The 18724-nt window shown below is 47.1% G+C and overlaps 2 protein-coding genes across 2 annotated transcripts; both read right to left on the bottom strand.

The window, feature by feature from the left end:
• Nucleotides 1-7725: 7725 nt before the first annotated feature.
• Nucleotides 7726-10851, bottom strand: LOC131281682 (activating signal cointegrator 1 complex subunit 2 homolog). Its single transcript, XM_058311030.1, has 4 exons — nucleotides 10630-10851; nucleotides 10481-10552; nucleotides 10053-10181; nucleotides 7726-8082 (listed from the first exon to the last, which is right to left on the bottom strand). Exons 1-4 carry the CDS (start codon nucleotides 10849-10851, stop codon nucleotides 7726-7728), a joined length of 780 nt encoding a protein of 259 aa, XP_058167013.1.
• A 5571-nt stretch (nucleotides 10852-16422) lies between these two features.
• Nucleotides 16423-17692, bottom strand: LOC131294438 (uncharacterized). The gene is made up of 3 exons (XM_058322484.1): nucleotides 17055-17692; nucleotides 16875-16998; nucleotides 16423-16509 (listed from the first exon to the last, which is right to left on the bottom strand). Exons 1-3 carry the CDS (start codon nucleotides 17690-17692, stop codon nucleotides 16423-16425), a joined length of 849 nt encoding a protein of 282 aa, XP_058178467.1.
• Nucleotides 17693-18724: the final 1032 nt, after the last annotated feature.

Below are 18724 nucleotides of genomic sequence, written 5' to 3' on the forward strand. Positions count from 1 at the left end.
ACTAAACAACAGCTCATCCAAACGAACTCTGTGACCTGATCGTCACGCTATTGCATTCCTTTGGCTCATATGACCAGGCGTCGTTTCACTCTGAGTTACACATTCTAGCAGTGAGTCAAGCGTACGTACAACTCACGTCTAAGGCAACCATTGCCACTGTTTTCCACGTCTTTCGTTATGATACCTCTGATGACTGGCTTGACGAAAACGGTCCGGGCATAACATGGTTCTTTTTCGAGAGACCGCCGGTGTTTACGTTACACGGCGGGGAACACACGGTGCTCGTGAATCATTTGCTATCAAACTGCTTCGGTGGCCTTTTGGGATGACCCGAGCAGGAGACAGTGTTGCAATTGAGTCCGCATGAAAACGAATGTTTACCGTTTTCCATGTCATGTGGAATGGTTTTGATTTTGGCTTTCCTCGTGGATGGTGCGCAAAATCTAATCTTCTTGGGATTACTGAACATTGCACTAGTGTTTAGTCCTCTTGAAAACCTGTTCATCGATCGAGATTAGACGGCACATGACTGAAGAAATGGAATGAGGCCAGTAACGGATGAGTAATTAAACTGATTCCGCATTAATCCGCGAGCGAATCACTGATGCTCTAAATAGAATGAAAAATATACTTTGAACTGAAACGGTTCTGATCCTTCAAGAAATTAATTTGTAGCATCAAGATACACTACTGTCAACATAATATAGTACTGTCAATCTAAAATTTAACAAGAAAATTCAACAAATTATTTGAAAATCGATAGTAATTCAAGTCAGTTTGGCATGAAACATTTTCCAAAAATTGCGAAAAGCACTACCCCAATGTAATTCCACGAAATCGACGCTCCACAGAGAACATCTTGAAACGATCACAATCTTGAATGGGAATTTTCATGGACACCTGTTGCAACAGTTGCAAGGCGGGTTCTAAAAATATTCCCCCGAACTTAATCCACGCAAAGACACGCACCAGAACTACAGGACATTTCGAATGGATCGCTCTCTACTCAAGACATTTCAGATACTTTTCCGTATCGATTGAGACATCGCCATGCTGTTGGAGATTGACGAAAGACGATCGGATTGATGGTTTTGAAATTCATAATCGTCATCCGAAACAGCGAGACTCATAATCGTCAAGCTGCCAGACACTCTCTCGACGGAGTTGGTGCAGTGTTTGTGGATTTGTGCCGGTAGACCATGTTCCGACGGAGTTTTTTTTGTGAATGACGAAAATAAAACCGTTCCCCCTCGGTGATGCTGGTGGAGGAAAATCGTGCATCGTACTCGAACTCGAACAGCGCCCATGGAAGCGTAGCTGCACAGCGAGTTCCCCAAGTCCACGGGGTGCAGCTAGTGTTTTGGGGCAGTGATTTTGGTGGACAGTTCTTGATTGTACATAAATAACCGTAAATGTGGTGAGTTTTTTAGAAAATTTCCCAACTAACCCATCGTCGACGCCTTGGGTTGTGCGATGGGTGGAGGGGTGTTTTTCGATGCGGGTTTATGTGGTTTTAATGGTGGATTAAAGGGAGATAAAACATTTACTCCGCTTCCGAAAATCACCGATGATGAAAACAAAAGGTTTTACTGCGGTATGAAGAACTAGGTGAAACTTTTGTTCTTTTTATTTCGTCAATGGGAGCAAGAAACATTCAGAACATTTAATTCAAGTTCGTTTAATTTTAGCAAATTTATTAAGCTATTCGGTACCATTTTGGAATCATTTTGTTCCGGCCGACGTTGGTGGCCGCCATCATCATTTGTACTAAAATGACAATGTCGCGAAAAAGATGGCTTCCTGCGCGCACTTACGCAACACACCCACGGTGAAGCGGATTTTTCCATACCACCACTACCACCACAGTAGGTGAGTAGAAAACCGGCGGTAGGACAGCGACGGGGTGGTTTACGTTCATCCCTTCACGAAAGGAGTGAGCCGTTCTGCGAATGGGGTGCGTTCAACCACCACCACCACCACCATCTTAGTAACGGGCGTATTCAGTACCAATACAAAAGCGCGGGTGCGTTCGTGCGCGTTCATAGAAGTTTTCGCGAATCCTTTCGACGATGTCTGGGAGCCATTTTACTTCCCAGACCACGGTTGAAGTTGGAAAACAGATTTTCTAAGACTTATGCCGCGGTTTTGCCAAGCAATGCGCGGTACACAACACATTCGTGTTGTGTAATTGTGATGGAAATATGTTTTGCATTTTGTACTTTATTTAAATCATTATCATTCAAGGCATGCATGTTGGGAAATTTTCAACGATTTAAAAAAAAAATTGATTGGATCATTAAAAGTCGAGCATTATGGGAACTAAGCAAAAGTGATTTCATAAGCACAATCATTAAAATTAAACGCAAGATGTACCACAAAACGGCAATTAATATTTCGATTACTTAAATTTAGCTTGATCCAACAAAACTTTAAAAGAAAATAATTCAGATTTTCAATAGCAAAATGGTTAGTAAACCATTCAGATAAAACCTTTTGGATGAACCAAGAAGGAAATTCGATCAAATGTTGTTAGCATGAGATCATCCGTTTGGTAATTTACCAATCCTCAATTTGAAACGCATCCTACTGCATTTATCACAGAGCATTCATGTGTGCCCCTATCGTTATACGTTACGAATTCACCGTAGGCGGACGCACGACCCAGTATAAGGTACCATACGAAGGCCGACATACGAAGGAAGTCGATCAACATGTGTTTCCCGTCGTACCGGATATCAATGCACCTCCAGCTCTACCGTTAACTTGCCAGCTACCAGGCCAGATATGTCGACGGCTTTCGAAGATGCAGCAATAACTTCACATGCCCCTACGTAAGGTTGGCATTGAAAATGTTGGAAAATACGTCCTATTTCCAGGGCGTGCGGGCGTTCACCACCTTGAAGGGCCGTTCGCTTGCCGGACTTCGATTGATTGTTGAGTCCACAAACGGCAAACGCTTTTCGGTTGTCCGGTGGCTGTTGAACTTCCCCGACCAGACGAGAGCCATACCTCCACCTCAGCCAGACAGCTTCCGGGCATGTGGCTGCCCAGTGGGTTGTTCGGCGAGCAATGGGGTGAGTTTAGGGTCCAATCGATTCGGGTTTACGTCTTTAAAGATGCTGTTTCCGACTCTTCAGAGCAGTTAGGAAAACAATCCACGGCGCTTTGGATGGCGTCTGGTTCTGCGGCCCGGCTAAATATAGGTCAGTTCAAGTGGCGGTGTTAACAAACGTCTTACCGAGATTGAGCTAGACGTACACACACACACACGTAGCGGTCGATGATGCGAGCGAACAGATGATTGACGATTGATGGTCAACACGAAACGATCGATCTTTTGATTTAATTATGCACAATAATGATTGCGAAATATGCATGATTATAAATTATTTTAATTTTGCGGATGAAAAATCAATCATGTTTAAGCTGGAATAGTTCATAATCTCTTTTAAAAATTACCTCACGTGTTGAAGCTTATCTTGTGATCACCTTTGAATTACTTTCAAAAACAACGCTAAATATAGGATCTTACTCCTGCGACCGAGAAAGTTGAACTGAAGTGATTCCATAAATATTGTAAAAGTCCCAGAACCTGGATAAGATACCAAAACATCGAGTCGAAAGGTAAATATGGTCGACTTTTAAAAAATGTACCATGGGCCAAGTTTTAAACAACTGGTAATGGGAACGACGTCCTTCGCGGTTTCTCAAGTCGGGCCTTTCCAGCATGGAACGAGTATGGGCTCCTTGTAGGTTCCGAATTCCGGTTCCGGACACCATTTTCCGGCAGGTCAATCCTGCTGACCCGAGGTGCATCGCGTTGGGACGATTTTTGGGACAAATGTCTGCGGATCGTCCTCAGTGTTGGATTAGGCATTGCCATCATGGGTGGGAAAGTAGTTTATGAGAAGCAAGTTGTGTAGAATTGTTGTTTTCTTGAGAAAGAATTACGAAAAACCTGTTTTTGGAAAAATACCTGAGAATGACCATAAATTACTTGTTGAATAAGTTTGTGAAATGAAAATATGAGTTTCAAATGTCTCGTTGATAATTTGGTCTAATTGGTTAAGATGTCTCTAATTGGTTAAGACCGCTTATAAACCTACGATAATTTAGTTGCATTTCTATTGATTGCTTTAAGAAGAAATACAATTAGCAAAATTTACATAATTTGTTGACATGATATACTGCAAAGTAAAAACAATGTAACAGAAACATTACATCATATTTACTTTTCTCTATATCTTGTCAACATTCACTCAAGATGCCGACGGACAAAGATGCATTGTGGCACGCGTTCGTACCTACGATTAATAATGGAGTGAGGAAACCTTAAAGAGGGTCGGGCACCCCTTTAATAAAATCTGTAGTTGCTTCTAGCTGGGTTTCTTTTAACCCCTTTACAGAGTATTAAAGAAAAGCTTGTTCTTTGGTTCAAAACATGAAAAAGAAGTTCTTCACCCCTGGAAAGCTTGTTGGTGCTTTGTGCATTGCATACATTTCGGGGCTACCGATTCTTGTGCGATGGGAAGAAGGAAATGCACAATAAAAGATACATTTCGTTTTGTTGGAGCAAATGTTGGAATTGCTTTTCTTCACAATTGTAATAACAATGTCAATTAACATTTCAAAAACATATTTTAAAAAAATTTGCTGACAATAACCAAAAAACTTCCAAATGAATCATAAAAACATCAACATACGTTGGCGAATCAAAAATATACGCTTTTTATTTAATTTAATTTAACATCTTATTGATCTTATAGATACTACGGCACAAATTTTCTGTGAAAAAGTAATACAAAAGCGGACATATTAAGCTGCAGCGTTACATACGGACACAAGACAGCTATTCAATTAATACATTGTAGTGCAGTGAGTAAACAACGGCAAGATGGCAAACTATCTCACCATTGGAAAGATAGGTTTGGATCGGTTCGGGCAAATGGCTCGATGGGCAAACATTTCAAAACTATCCGACAGCTCCCGGACAGTGGCCGGCGGTTTTATTTCAGGAACCACCAGACGAATTTTCAATCGAAACCTCTATCGAGAGCGGAGCTCGGAAAACACAGCACAGACCGCAAGCGGGAAAAACTAAGGAAGAATCCTTCCCGCTACCGCTTCACCCATCGCGATCGATTCTTGTGAAACCGATTACGTAAAAGCTGTGTGTGTTATCGTTCCTAGCTGACGCAGGACGAGGCAACTCTCTGACGTCGCCAACGACAACGCGAGTCCTGGTCGTGTCACCTGGCAACTGCTTTCCCAGCCTCAGAAAATGGAACGGATCGGTATGGGACCGCATTGATTGAAAAGTTTGTTTACGCAACGACATCCCAATCTCGATGTGCGGAGTTTTGCTTTACCCCGTCGTGTACATGCTGTCAGCGGGAAATTATTTAATGCTAACGCGTTCGCAGTGCGTTCGAGCGTCCCGTATCATATAAATAGATGACACAATAAAAGTGGCGAACCATAATTTTTCCAACCATAATTCAAGGGTACAAACGAACGTTCGGTCGCGCGAGATGACACACACTTGCGAGTGTCATTATTTTTGTACTGTGTTTCAATTTATTTTAAGACAAATCTGATCCACTTTTAAAACAACAACATGAAGGCGATAAGTAGCCAAATTGTAACACAAGAGCACCTCTGTTGGGTGATCATTAAAATACGCGAGGGTGTTTGTAAATTTGCATTCTGTGCATTCGGCATCATCAAGATTTTTCCTTTCCTTTTTTCCCACGATGGGAAAACAACCAGCACAGACACGACCACACAAACCAAACAAGCGTCGTCTAGCAATCGGATACGCACCTGTTCGCTGAAGTGAACCCGCTTCCTTCCGTATGGCAGCTCGAACGTTTTCGTCTGCGGGAGTCTCCAAAACGCGGGTCGCTCAAACTGATGACGATCGACGTCCATCTTCCGGCCGTCTACAGCACGTCCTCTTGTGGCGGGACAGGTGATGACTTGGCACGCTTCGATCACTTGAACTTCACCTGTCTCCACCTGATCAGGTGTCAAACTTGACCTTCCCTACGGTGACGTACACCGAAACACTTCCGGGAACAACAAGTGAGAACGGATGAGAAAATGGACGGTGTGATCAAACGCTTGTCTTGATGCAGCTAGCTTTAAACCTGGTCCAACGTCTACCACCGAGCGTTCCTATCAGACTGACTGTGCCCACCGAGAGAATCGTTTTTCACCGTTTTTCCCGCCCAGCAACGAGGGAGAGGACCTGGTGGATTTCCTGCGGGAGAGGCTAGAGGTGCTAAGGGACGCTCGTCGTTCGCGGTCAATGTATGGTGCGATTGTTTTACTTCGACGCCCACGTTCTTCACGCCGGTCAGTTCAGAACATCTCAGAGTGGGAAAAAGCGACCAGCCGTTGATCGGCTGTCAGATGCTGGCGGGAATTTAATGGCGCGGTTTGGGGTTTTCTCAATGGGGAAAAACAGAGTCGACCGAGTCCCGTTTGCGCAGGTCGACTGTCGGTAGCGCCTAGAGTTCCTAGAGAGCCGTGAGTCAGTGTGTCGCGAGGTGAAAAATGGTTCCCTTTGGGTAGGAACATGAAGGAAACCTGGTTGCGCAAACGAATCACAGCTTTAGCGTGTCCTCGGCCCTGAGTCAAGTAGAAGGTAAACGGAGAGAGCGAGAGAGAGAAGATGACATGTTTAGGGGGCGCAAGATGACGCGGAGCATAACGAACTAACCTCAAAAACCCGAGATTCACAACGCTGTTGGCTTGGTGGTTTCTGGGGAGCGGTGTGTGTGCGGTGTTCGCGAACGATAACGTCCGGAAAACCCCTCGGCGGGCAGTAAATAAATTCCATTTATTTTAACATTCTTTTGCCGTTCCGCTTGTTGACTGAAGTTTTCCGGCGTCCACCGAATGTCGATGACGATCGAGGCCGGATGATTTTTACGATGCGCTCGTGGTGAAGTTGTTGGGGATCTGTTCGAGTTAGCGTCGCGTTGGGGGTTTGAGGCGGATTTTCCCCTCATCCAATGATTGATGAGTTTGTGATATGCTGCCAAAGCAGTGTTAGGGAGAGGTTCTTTTTTCCAAGGGAAAAATTGTTTATGATAAACTATTTGTACATCTGTCAGTAGGTTTGCGACGGTGTACTGAGGATTTACGATGAATGTTATTGGTCCAATGAAATATGAGATGAACTTATGCTATTTCTGTGCCGTCCTTAAGATACGGGAAAGAGTAAACACTGACACAGATGTATTGGTATATTTAAGTGATAACTTGTTTTATTTAAATATCATGACTTTAAGACGAGGACAAGTGAAGGAGCAGTTGCTTGCGATGATGCGAAACGTCACCTAGGCATGTCCTCACGATAGAGAGGCTGTGTTTTTAAAGAGTGTTGTGTCCATCTTTAGGAGAAGCTGCTGGCAGAGGATTCCCATACCAGCTGGCCGTTCCAGCTAGTAATTTGGTGTTCAGTCAGTATAGGCGATGCCCGAGACGTTTGAGAGATCGGCGCGGTTATGCCTCCTAGTCGGGCCTTTTGCAAGTTCTAACAGTTCTAACAACACGTATAAGTTAAGGAGTAGTTCCCCAAGGTTCCCCACACTCGATAATTGTGCGGGTTGTTTCTTTTCTTTTTTTGGAACTCCTAAATCCAGCGGGCAAGAGATCCAGCACTCCACTGCTCTCTCCTCAGGTTGCTATGGGAACTAAGGTTGCTAGCTGCCACGATTACTGGTACTGCGAGTACTCCTGCGGTCTCGGGCGCGGCTGGGCCTGCTGCTGTTGGGGAGCCTGCTGGACGCGGTACGCGCCGCTCGACTGGGGCTGGCTAGCGAAGCGCTCGTGCGCTGACTGAGGGGCCGGCGTCGGGATCTTGACCACGATGTCCGTCGGCTGGCGGCTGACCTCGGCCTTAAAGCCCTCCTTCGGGTCGGCGGTGTAGGTGACGGTTCGGATGAAGCCATCGGAGTCGACGACCGAGTAGCTGCCCTTGATTACGTTTCCGTCGCGCGTTTCCTTGCGGTTCTGGTAGTTGGTGAACTCGTCATCCTTTACGTCGAAACCGAACTGGTACGAAGGATTTGGCTGAAAAAGGGAATAGATCAGGAGTGACAATTAGAGAGGAACAAGTTGCCGAAGAATTCTGAGGTAAGAGTTGTAAGCTGTAGATCACCGTCGTTTCATAAAAACGTGTGAAATTCATGGCAATTGGCTAATCCAATCCAAAACTTTGAGAAAAGAGACGTACACTTCGTAAAACCAGCTGCCATGAAAGCTCTAGAAGAGATATTCACCATGGCACACTTTAGGGCCCCAGATCTCCAAAGATCATCAAAATCCCTCGTGAACTGAACTCTCTTTCGAACAGCTTCTTTGCCCGCCGAGAATAGGGAAATTGCCTTTCGCCTCGCTCTCATGTCAAAACATGCACCCATGATCATGAGTTTCACGTGGTTGTGGGACTGCACCGCGCCATTATGTCATCCCCATTATAGGGGTCGCTAGGCCGCGTCACAGCTGTCACATTTGCTGCCGTACCGTGCTACCTTTCTACCACGTCGCGAGTGCCGGGTCCTCCCCCAGGTTCGCTTTTGGAGCAGCGGCGCGAACTGCAGCTCATGTGGTGCGCGCGTCGCCGGCCTCTTATGCAACGACATGTCGGTGGTTAAACCTTCACCATCCCTTCAGCCCGGCGTATTTCGGAGATTGCGCGGATCGAGAGCAATGAAAGGAAAAACGACGACGACGACGACGACGACGACGACAACAACGGCGATGTATTTGCATGTCGCAGCACAGGCTGCCCAGGAGGGCCGGCGGGTGAAAGTTTGATTGATTCATGGGCCTGGGCTTAGGGAGCAGGAATTACAATGGATCAAATTGAACGGGGCAAAGAAAAAGGCCAAAAACCGCTATAAATAACACTCGTGTTAAAATAAATCTTTCCTTCGGCATGTGGCATGGAATGTTTAAGTGGCCATTCGTTACCGCTCGCAACCCCAATTGTTGCACAAGATGTGAGTGGAAAACTGCCAAATTTCTTCCGCGGTTGAACCGTCTTTTCATTGCCTTTTACTTTCGGTAACAACCATACAATGCAATTGGAGCCAAGAATCATCGGTACCCAGCAGGCGTTGCGTTCATTCATCAAACTCGTAAGCACCGCCGCCCGTTCCAAAGCGGTTCCATTGACGAAATGGGCAACAAGGGAAAAAAGATTATTTAACACCGCATCATGACCATCCCGCCGAGCGCACATTACGCCACAGAAAAACAGTGAAAACGGTGCTGCATTTTCCACCCGGTACGATCCGATGCAGCTATCACGGTTGGAGCGATCGGAGAGATCGGTCATCGAACCATCTTCGATGCTCCGGAAAGAGAAAATCAAGTCGGAGAAGGACCATGGTGGGGGAAAACAAGATCTGCATGATCGCCACGAGGCCGAACCGTACAGTAGGTCTCGGTCTAGGCCTTGCTTCAAGCTCGCCGTAACCGGAAAGCAATGGAGTCTTTGACCAAAGCAAAGAAAACCGGAAAGATGTTGCTTCAGGGCGTTCCGTGCTTATTATGGCCGCAGCGTCCGGATGTGCTCTGCATCGGCGATCTACATAATTGGCAAACCCGTCAAACGTGGCGCCGGTCCATTGCCCGCCCCGGAGTTTGAAGTTCAACGTACACAGCTGGTTTGGGCGGGCGAAGATGGTCATTCCGTGGACAACCTGTTCCGTGCAATCCGACTACATCGATGACTCCTCTACCAGGCAAGCCGGTGACTCGTTAAAGGAACACGAGGGAAAAGCTGTGTACAATTAGCTGGTTTCTCGGGTCGTCTTTGAGGAAATACGGAAATACAAGTTTCCCCAACCCGTTGCCGCCGATGGTCTTTCTCTACTTTGTCCGCATGCAACATCATGCGATCCCTCGCTCCTCTTTTTACGATCGGACTCCCGCATCGCCGTTCCTCCGTTCGGGTAGTCTTTAATTGACTTTCGCTTTCGTTCGTGTTCCGCTGCAATTGTGAATGTCAAGACGCGAGCGCTTGGTAAACTTACATCATAGTCCTCCTTGTCTTCTTCCTCCTGCTGTCTTTGACCTCCCTGGTGGAACTGCTGGGGCCGTGGTTTGGACACCTTCAGCTGCGGCTGCGGCTGCTGGTACTGCTGCTCTTGGACGTACTGGATCTGCACCGAAGAGGCGGGGGAGGAAAAAAGGTGTTAAAAACGTGGGCAATAAAGAAAGTTTTAGCTTCCTGGATGTTAAACCGCTTTAGTGGAGTGTTACGAACGATCGTACACTCCCAAAACAGTGGCTGTTTTCAACACATTTGGAAGTATCTCGAGGCGGCATCAGAGTACCAAGTTACTTTACAAAAACATACACCATGTTCATATGGAACAAGGAAATGATCAACCTTTTTTTTTGTTTACAAAGTTTCTTGAACGCGAGAAAGCGCCTATCTTTGTCTATGTCTATATCTTACCTGTTGCGGCTGGTATTGAGGCTGAGCCTGGTACTGTCTGGCCTGAGGCTGCTGGTACTGGGGTCGCTGAGCCTAGATATAGACGAAGAAGAGGTAATTCTTTCGATTTCACCACCAAAACACCGGAAAACACGTCGCTCGAGCCTTACCTGTTGCGCCTGTGGCAGATACTGTGGGATGTGCTGCTGCTCCTGGGCACCCTGCTCGTAGATTGGCGTGGCATCGGCACGTCCCTGAGCCGCATTCTGTGCTCCGGCAGCCTGCGCAATCTGCTGATAGTACTGGCGAAGGTACGCAGGATCAACCGCCTGCTGCGGGTAGGCGGACACGAATCCAACCCACAAGATCGACGCTACTATGAAGCCACGCATGATTGCACTATCTCACACTACGGTCGGTACACTATCGTTCACTCTTGTTTGGATATTTATTGGAGCTCTTAGAAAAAAGCTCACTTTCACCGTTGCACACACGCGTTCTCGATCGGTACTGTTTGCGATCTACCTACTGCGATCTCGACGTCGACAATCCACAATGAACTACAGCTGTGCCGAACGAGCCGATTTATATATGACGCCAACGGTCCGCCCGACATCGAACCGGCCAACCGGGTGGGGGTCTACCACCACCATTGGGTTGAAATTAAATTTCGCTCAATTTGTCCCCGACGCACGCGGCCCGAAACAGGCGGCCGGGCGCGAACATGGTACTTCGGGTAGCTCCGATACCACCTCCAACCATCCCAGGCGGGAGCCCGACGGCAAGCCCCCTTTGCGGAGTCCATTGCACTGGACCCTTCACACGAAACGGTGCGAAACCAAGCTGTACTGGGTTATTCCTGTGGCAAGAGGTTTGTAAACATTGCTGCACTCGAGTTCATTTGGATAGCACGAGGCTTCTTCCTTCCAAGTTTAAGTCAGACAAGCTCTTCTTCTTTCTTATGTTCCAAGGATTTGACCAGAGTTGAGATTTACCCTCGGTAAGTCAAACTTAGTAAGCATTTTCAGAACGATCGACTCACAAGGTAAGATATAGATTTAGCAGAAGCTGGACGACCGATCAATCTCCCAGCAAGATGCCTGAGGCTAGCCCATCCTAGAATGTGGCCTCTGGAAAGGGAACATTCCACAACGGTCTACCAACGGTGGAGGGTGTGGTCCTAGCGGTTGAAAACTCCATCAATTTGTCAGTATTGGTACACCGAGTAACTGGTACTTGGGAGTTCTTGGTGCGCCAGGTTTTGGATCACCCGTGAAGTTGAAGTTAAGGTCGCGCCGGAACAACGCTCGAAGAAGAAGAAAAACTATATGGCTCATACTCTACTCATATTATTCTGACCCTCGTACTCGTAGTCATAGACCATCTCTCACTCGGAACCTATCACTTCAAGCATAGTTCGAGTTTGAAGGCTCCGAGTTGGGCGTTGATTGGTTTACTTTCGAACAGGGGTAGGTCCGTCCCCCGTTCCCCTCTCTTCTGTCAGCTGTTTGTCCACCAGCCACGACGATTTGAAGGGAACGATTGGCTGCGTGTGAGCCGTTGCGTTCTGGGTCGATTACGGGTGGTGATAAGTTTGGTCTAGTCTAAGCGATACCTACCCGTTACTGGGAGGCTTCTTGGGAGGGTGACATTTAAAGGCGTTGTGGGAGTGTTAGGTAGGGTTGGAACCTTAGCAGCAAAGTAAAAAAGAAAACCAAGTCCAGTCCGCTCGCCAGCATTAGAGAGAAAGGTGCCCCCTTGTTAAGACCCGACGGCGGGTTTCTGGTCGAGCGCTGGAAACGGTCGATCTACTTACGCCGACATCGCGGAGTGCGTACCAAATTTTGCTAGAACTGGGTCGATTGCGTAACGATTGTGTCCCGTTTTTCGTCGATTAACAACAAAGTCGGGTGATTTAATAACTCTATTGAGCTGGATTTATGAACAAAAATTGTGTAATGAAGGCGGTTGCAAACCAATTGGTATCTTATAACAAAATGATCCATGCAGCTTTTGAGTAATTTTATTATAAATATAATCACAACCTATCCATCACAAATGATCTACAGTTTTCGTATTTTGCAGTTTCCCTACTTTCGGATGATTTATAGTGCCCAACTCCAGCGACATTATTTTGACACGGTGCAAAGCGACAACAGCTGACCTGACCGGTATCATTATCACCGGACTCCGGACGAGTGGGAGCACTTTCCCGCACTCCTACGTTTTAACCCTGCGTTCGTGAATGTTTGCCATTCTCCAGATTGCGGATTGCGGCTACGTAATCATCGTCCAGCGGGAGCGGACAGCTGGCGGACAGGTCGGGTGAAATTGACATAACTTTCGATTCAAGGACACGGCGTGCGATTAAATCCGCCCGACGAAAGCGAGAATATAGCAAGTCGTCTTTACTTCGCTCGCATTGTTAAGCGTATGTCGACCTTTGTCGATCTGCTCTAAGCAGGCCCTGTGAGTCGTTACGCGTGCTGTCATCCGTAACAGAAGCTAGTAAGGCTGGGACTATGGTTTACTTCTTTTTGCGTGCGAGTTACTGTTGTCGGTAAACCTCTCGAAAAAGTTACCTCGCTGACCGACGGGCAGTCGGCGTGCGGGTGGTAAAGCCACCGTTGTTATTATTTCGTTCATTCGTTCCCTTGCCTCGTTCGATCGTGTCCCGGTTTGCGGGTCGGTTTTCTTTTCGGTAGTTCAGTTTTCAGATCGCACGCTCCGGGGCACGAAGCTTTACATAAGTACAGCCCGGCTGATCCCCGAATCCGCAGCCGCTAGGAAAACAATCTTGCGCGGCCTTCGTCTCCTCACCGGGGGTGGTTCGCGGAAAGGGTTTCGCCAAATACCAGCCGGCTCGTTGCAGATCGGCCCAGCAAGATCGGGGACCGTTTTGATTCGCGATCTTGCCTCTTTCGATGGGTGAAGTTCGCCAGGGGTTGAACGGTTGCGCCATCGATGGCTCTTGACGGATGGCCGCCGGATGGCGACCCTTACCCGCTGGGATCGCGATCGTGGCTCACTTCTCAAGACTTTGGTTATCATCATCGCCGCGGCGGTTTGCGAACCCCGGCCGATCACCCCCGCGCGTAAGGCGATCGATCTTGTTTTGGGCAACACTAATTATGTTGTTGCACCGACGAGCATCGACGATCGACCCGGATTTTTCCACCCCGAACGTGGAACGAACGGTTTTGTGTTGTGCTTGGACCGGAGTTGTTGCCTTTACGCCCGACACCTTCACACGGTGACCCACATGGTGGGCAACTTGACTTATGTTGACCAGACCCGCTGCCATTGCGAATGTAAGCAGTTCAAATAAAAACATTTTCCCACTTTAATGGCGGGCAAATGGCGGGCAGCTTCGTGGCTGCTGAAGTGCTTGGTGGTGTGGTGGTTTGTTGAAGACACTCATCGATATTGGCTCCTCTCGGGCGATCGTCGATCGATATAACCACAACACGACGTTGTGGGTGCACCGCGAACTGGGCGATTCTTTATGTAGCGATTTTTTAATAGCCGGGTTTCGATTCATTCGTTCGGCTCACGGTTGCATGCGCATGTGATGAGTAGACTGTGTGCCCAATTGAAATTCAGTAACGTTTTGTTTCAGCAACGCCCGGCATCAGGTTGAATAAGACTTTCAACTTTTTCCGCCAGTAGGTCCGAAGGCTAAAAATAACCGCAAAGGTTAAAACGAGTGTAAAATTAAATGGAAATGGTAAAAAAGGGAAAAGTAATTAACAGTCTATTCATAATATCACTGTTTCATGATCCATTTTTTAATATTATTTGGAGAAACACGAAACAATCTACAACTATTAGTGATGTTTTCCATACCTAAATTCTTTTAATTTTCTACAAAGCCCCTGTAAGAATTGATGAAAACTCCATTCTATTGCTTCCTCTTGGGTCAAACTCGATCGTTTTTGTACGAAACCACATGAAGATCTCACGAGTACCACATGAAAGTTATTTTGCGCTAGCTTTATCATCTCGCAACGCTCGTAATTAGAAGCGAAGCTGGAAAAAATGGAACCCCCATCGACCAGTGTCGGAATGCACCCCCGATTAAGCCGCAGCCGCAGCTTAATTACTCGCGATTGCTCACGATCTCGGTCTGGATTTGATGCCACATTGGCCAATCATGTCGGGTGGAAAATGTGAAACATGTGTACGTCTCACACATCACAACCAGTCCAACCCCAACCCGGTGGCTGCGCTTTCATGCGCCCGGTTCATGATCACTTCATCGCGAAATCGCGACCATTGTCTTATCTTGCCGACTGCGTAAGATTCGTCGGAGGAAACTAAAGAACCCACCACCTTTCGAAAGCATTTCCACACGTGCGATGGCGAAGATCTATAGTTTCTGGTTTTCGTGGTCACGAACGAATGCGGTTGGCAAAATCGCCCCCGACTCAAATTCGCGTCCGTTTCGTTCAGGTCCGCTCGAATGAGATCTCACGTGTAATTGACACACAAAGGTGCCTAAAAGGGGGACACTTATGGTACATGTGTCCATCGCCGAGAGCGTAAACTTGATCCAGTTGCAGGTTACGCGTTCGATCGAACGATTTCGCAGCATCACGTTATGTCGGTTTGTGAAGGAGGACGCTTCCCTGACGTTTTGCACGCTTTGAAGTGTAAGTTTTCGGTGTTAGCTTTCGCTTTCTTGCAGGGAAACTCCTCGGTCCGAGCGGGCCCTTTTCGGCGATGCACAGCGACTTACACCGAAGGAGGTGGTTACACGCATGTTCACAGAAGTGTGTCTGCGTATGAACCTTCGAACCGGTTCTTGAAGTCGTTTGGTACCCCGGCGTCTGATCAGGCAGACAGTGTTCCCTTTCGTTGGTCGCGTTTTCGCGATCGTGTCGTGTTCTCGGTGCAGTTTTTTCACCCACCCCTTTAACACTCCCTTCTTGCCTGACCAGCCGGCCTGATGACATAATCATAAAGTACGCACAAAAACAAAAGTAAAACAAAAAAGCAAAACGCAGCTCAAACGAAAAATTACCAACCAGGAGAAATGGGTAACCTAAACGTACCGTTCGATACATCGCGTGCCATTACTCCCTTTCGGAGGGCTAAGAAAGAAGAAAAAAAAAAAGATGTCGGACAAACCCTCAGCCACCACGATACGCTTCGGTGGTCCCCCGAAGGAATCCGCGACGTCGTCTCGTTGGCATGTTGGGCAGAGCATTATGTACTATATCCATTTTGGTTATGTTTTATTATTTTCAGCCTTTCGTGTTCCCTTTTCGTTCGGATTTGTTTTCAATCGATTTAGGGTTTTTTTTGTTTTTAGCTACAACTAATGGGACACAAGTCGATGTTGCGGTTGATGTAACCCGTGACATAATTAATGTGGAACATCATAACGGTATGCTCGCAGCGGTTACGGTCGGTCTGAGCTTGATTTGAGCTATTGGATGACTCAAAGGGACTTGACAATTTTATCTCGAAAACAACCTTAAAGTATATTTATTCGATACATTTACGCTATAAGAACATTGTGAACCTCAATTTATACGTTTCTTGGAGTGCCAAGTAAAGAAAGACATTGCCCTATGACATCATTAGACCGGTAATGAGGTCAATAATAGGTCCGTTTGCAATGTTTATTTGCTATAAATCATCATCGCAAAATTCTGCACCATACCGAAACGGCTAATACTCCAGGGAAGAAGGAACAAACGCGGCGTGGTATACCTATTACAGTCCATCATTTAGCCAAGCGGTGCCGGTTTGGTGAACGCGAACGCCGAACGATAGATTCGCGAGCCACGGCGTGATCTTGACATTTGTAGCCTAACTGCTCCGCTAATCCGGAGATCTCGGCGACGCTGCTGCCTGGAACTGCCCTGAGGGACGAGAATCGGCGTAAATTGGGACAAACGACACGCTAATCTTTTTACGCTAACGAACGGCTGTTGCCTCGAATCGGTGGTGCGCCTTTAGCCATCGTGAGGTTCGGCCGCTTGGATGTGGTTCAGGTCCCAGTAGTGTTCACCGAAGCCTCCCTGCTTGTCGGCCCATTTGACCTGCGGAAAGGTGGGCACGAGGTGGTGTTAGTTTAGGTGAGTTTTTTCGTCGAGTAGCTTTAGAGGATAGTTAACTTTTTTCTGAAACACCCCCGCATCGTGCGAACCGCGCTCAAACTGTTCTACGTAGTGCCGATCGTTTCCACGCCTCGAGCTGGCTACATGCGAACCATCACCAAACACCTCAACGAATCTACGGTGCGATAGAAGAAGCAGATAGAGGTGGGGGTTAGTAGATATCTAGACGATTAAATGAGACATTTTATTAATCAAAGCTAAATAGTTTGGAACAGTTTTAATATCTTAGATCTGGCTTAAAGGTTCTACTAGTTTTCCCAAAGGCATTGAAGAGCAAGAATCATTACTTTTCCTTGATGCCTATGATTGCGATGGTCCTGCCTTTCGTACCGCTCTTCCCAGCCATCGTTTGACTCAAACAAGTGGCCGAACTCTAGTTCCAGGGGAGACTTTTGCAGCTGAAAGGTATCTCTTTGAGGATAACATTTTAATAAAGTGAACAGTAATGGCTACTCAGTGAGACTTACTGGAAGTATTTGCTATCCTCTGATCCTTCCCCGGTGCGTCGAGCATTTGTCCGAGCGATCACCTCCGGACTGTCGGCACGTTCGTAGGCAAATATCTGCGGATCAGATTCCTCGTAACGTCGCCGATCATCGGACGCCTCCATTGCGACCGTTCTAGGAGTTCGACGGGAACGAGGTTCCTTCGCTTGATCGGTTGCCTTGGTGATTCTTTTGGCGTGTTGCTTGATGTCAAAGATTTCCACATCGTCCCGGACGTACCGTGGCCCGCCGGACGATTGGCGAATTTTCAAATAATTGCGCTCGTGGTCGGAGGGCTGCCCAACGCGGTTCGGTGCCGGGGCACGCAGTTTCGGATTGCGCCTTGCGATGGCGCCCGGGAACGTCTTGCGCTTTCGTTTCGCGGCCCTTACGTCATCGTCCATGAACATCGCGGTGTCCACGTGCAGACGCCTTCGGTTGAACTCTTCGACCGGGTCCTCGCCCTTGACGTAGCTCGGGTAGTAGTAGACGGTGTTGAAGTCGGCCTGTGGTGACGGTCCGATCAGCTCCACGTCACGCAGGTAGCTTCCGGTGACGGACGGCACGACCAACGCGTACAACAGCACGGCACCAGGGAGGTGACTCAAAGTCACAGCCATCGCCCTTCACAAAAAACAAAAACCGATGCACTTTCTGCACTGAATTCGCAAACCAAGCTGTGTATGTGGCCACTGGAGATCGGGAAAACCCGCACGGTGCACTGTTCCTGATGCAAAATATCAACCCATACTGACCGGGATGGAGAATATGGAAATGAGTTTTATATCGAGCTAGATTTATTCAACGAAACTGAACGTGACTAGCAAGACCAGGGAACTGCTGGAGACCTCCCGGGGCTGAGATACTGGCGCCCCGGTGAAGTGAAGCAGAAAAGTGGAACAAATCTGACGGCCTTACGGCGTGTGAACCACCGGCAGTCGGTTAACTTCATGCGGTTAATGTGACGGATAACACCTTCGAACTGGTTTCGGTTGCATAAATAAATCATTGTTTTATAATCAGTACCAAGCAATTTTTGAAAGAAATTCGCTTGTTAAAGGAATTTTAAAACGACCATTAAGGGTATAAAATGTTCTTTAAACCCATTGCGGAATCAACCAAATAAAAAGTAGATTTATCGATTTGGTAAAAAAAGCTTGAAAGTAGGTAATATTTACCCATTAATCTCAGTATCACCATCATTGCATCGAACACCACCGAACGATCGCGCGGAACGATCAATTTGTTAGAGCACCATGCATGCGGAAATATTTTCTGGTTCGTTATGGACAGTTCATCATTAGCGAAACCACCACCCTGTTTCCCGCGAAAATGGCCACCAGGTCGGGGTTTTGTGTTTTGTGCCAAAAAAAGGCAAAAAATCAAACAAAATTTACCATTTGTCGGCACCTTTTCGGATTGGTTCCTCGACGTTGCCCCGACTGCGTGGAGCGGAGGGAATAGAAAATAATGCCAACAATTTTCGTTGTTTTCCGTCCTACACCCAATTTTCCCCGCTTTCGTTGGGCGGTCTATCTTTTCGATATATTTTTGTTTTAATTCATCCTCTTGATCGAAATCTCGCTGATTTCCTCCATTTTTGGTTACGATTTTACGATTGATTGAGTTTCCGGTACGTTGGATCCGACTAG

The sequence above is a fragment of the Anopheles ziemanni genome, chromosome 2 (genome assembly GCF_943734765.1).
Source record: "Anopheles ziemanni chromosome 2, idAnoZiCoDA_A2_x.2, whole genome shotgun sequence".
Taxonomy (NCBI): Eukaryota; Metazoa; Arthropoda; class Insecta; order Diptera; family Culicidae; genus Anopheles; species Anopheles ziemanni.

Bases quoted from the DNA above. Each gene is read 5' to 3' on its own strand.
- LOC131281682 (XM_058311030.1), bottom strand. From the start codon at position 10,851: ATGCGTGGCTTCATAGTAGCGTCGATCTTGTGGGTTGGATTCGTGTCC. The intron at 10,553-10,629 runs GTAAGGCTCGAG...GTCTATATCTAG, and splicing joins ATCTGCCACAGGCGCAACAG to GCTCAGCGACCCCAGTACCA. The intron at 10,182-10,480 runs GTAAGATATAGA...TCTTCGGTGCAG, and splicing joins CTCAATACCAGCCGCAACAG to ATCCAGTACGTCCAAGAGCA.
- LOC131294438 (XM_058322484.1), bottom strand. From the start codon at position 17,692: ATGGCTGTGACTTTGAGTCACCTCCCTGGTGCCGTGCTGTTGTACGCG. The intron at 16,999-17,054 runs GTAAGTCTCACT...TTATCCTCAAAG, and splicing joins GAGGATAGCAAATACTTCCA to AGATACCTTTCAGCTGCAAA. The intron at 16,510-16,874 runs GTAATGATTCTT...ACCTTTCCGCAG, and splicing joins ATCATAGGCATCAAGGAAAA to GTCAAATGGGCCGACAAGCA.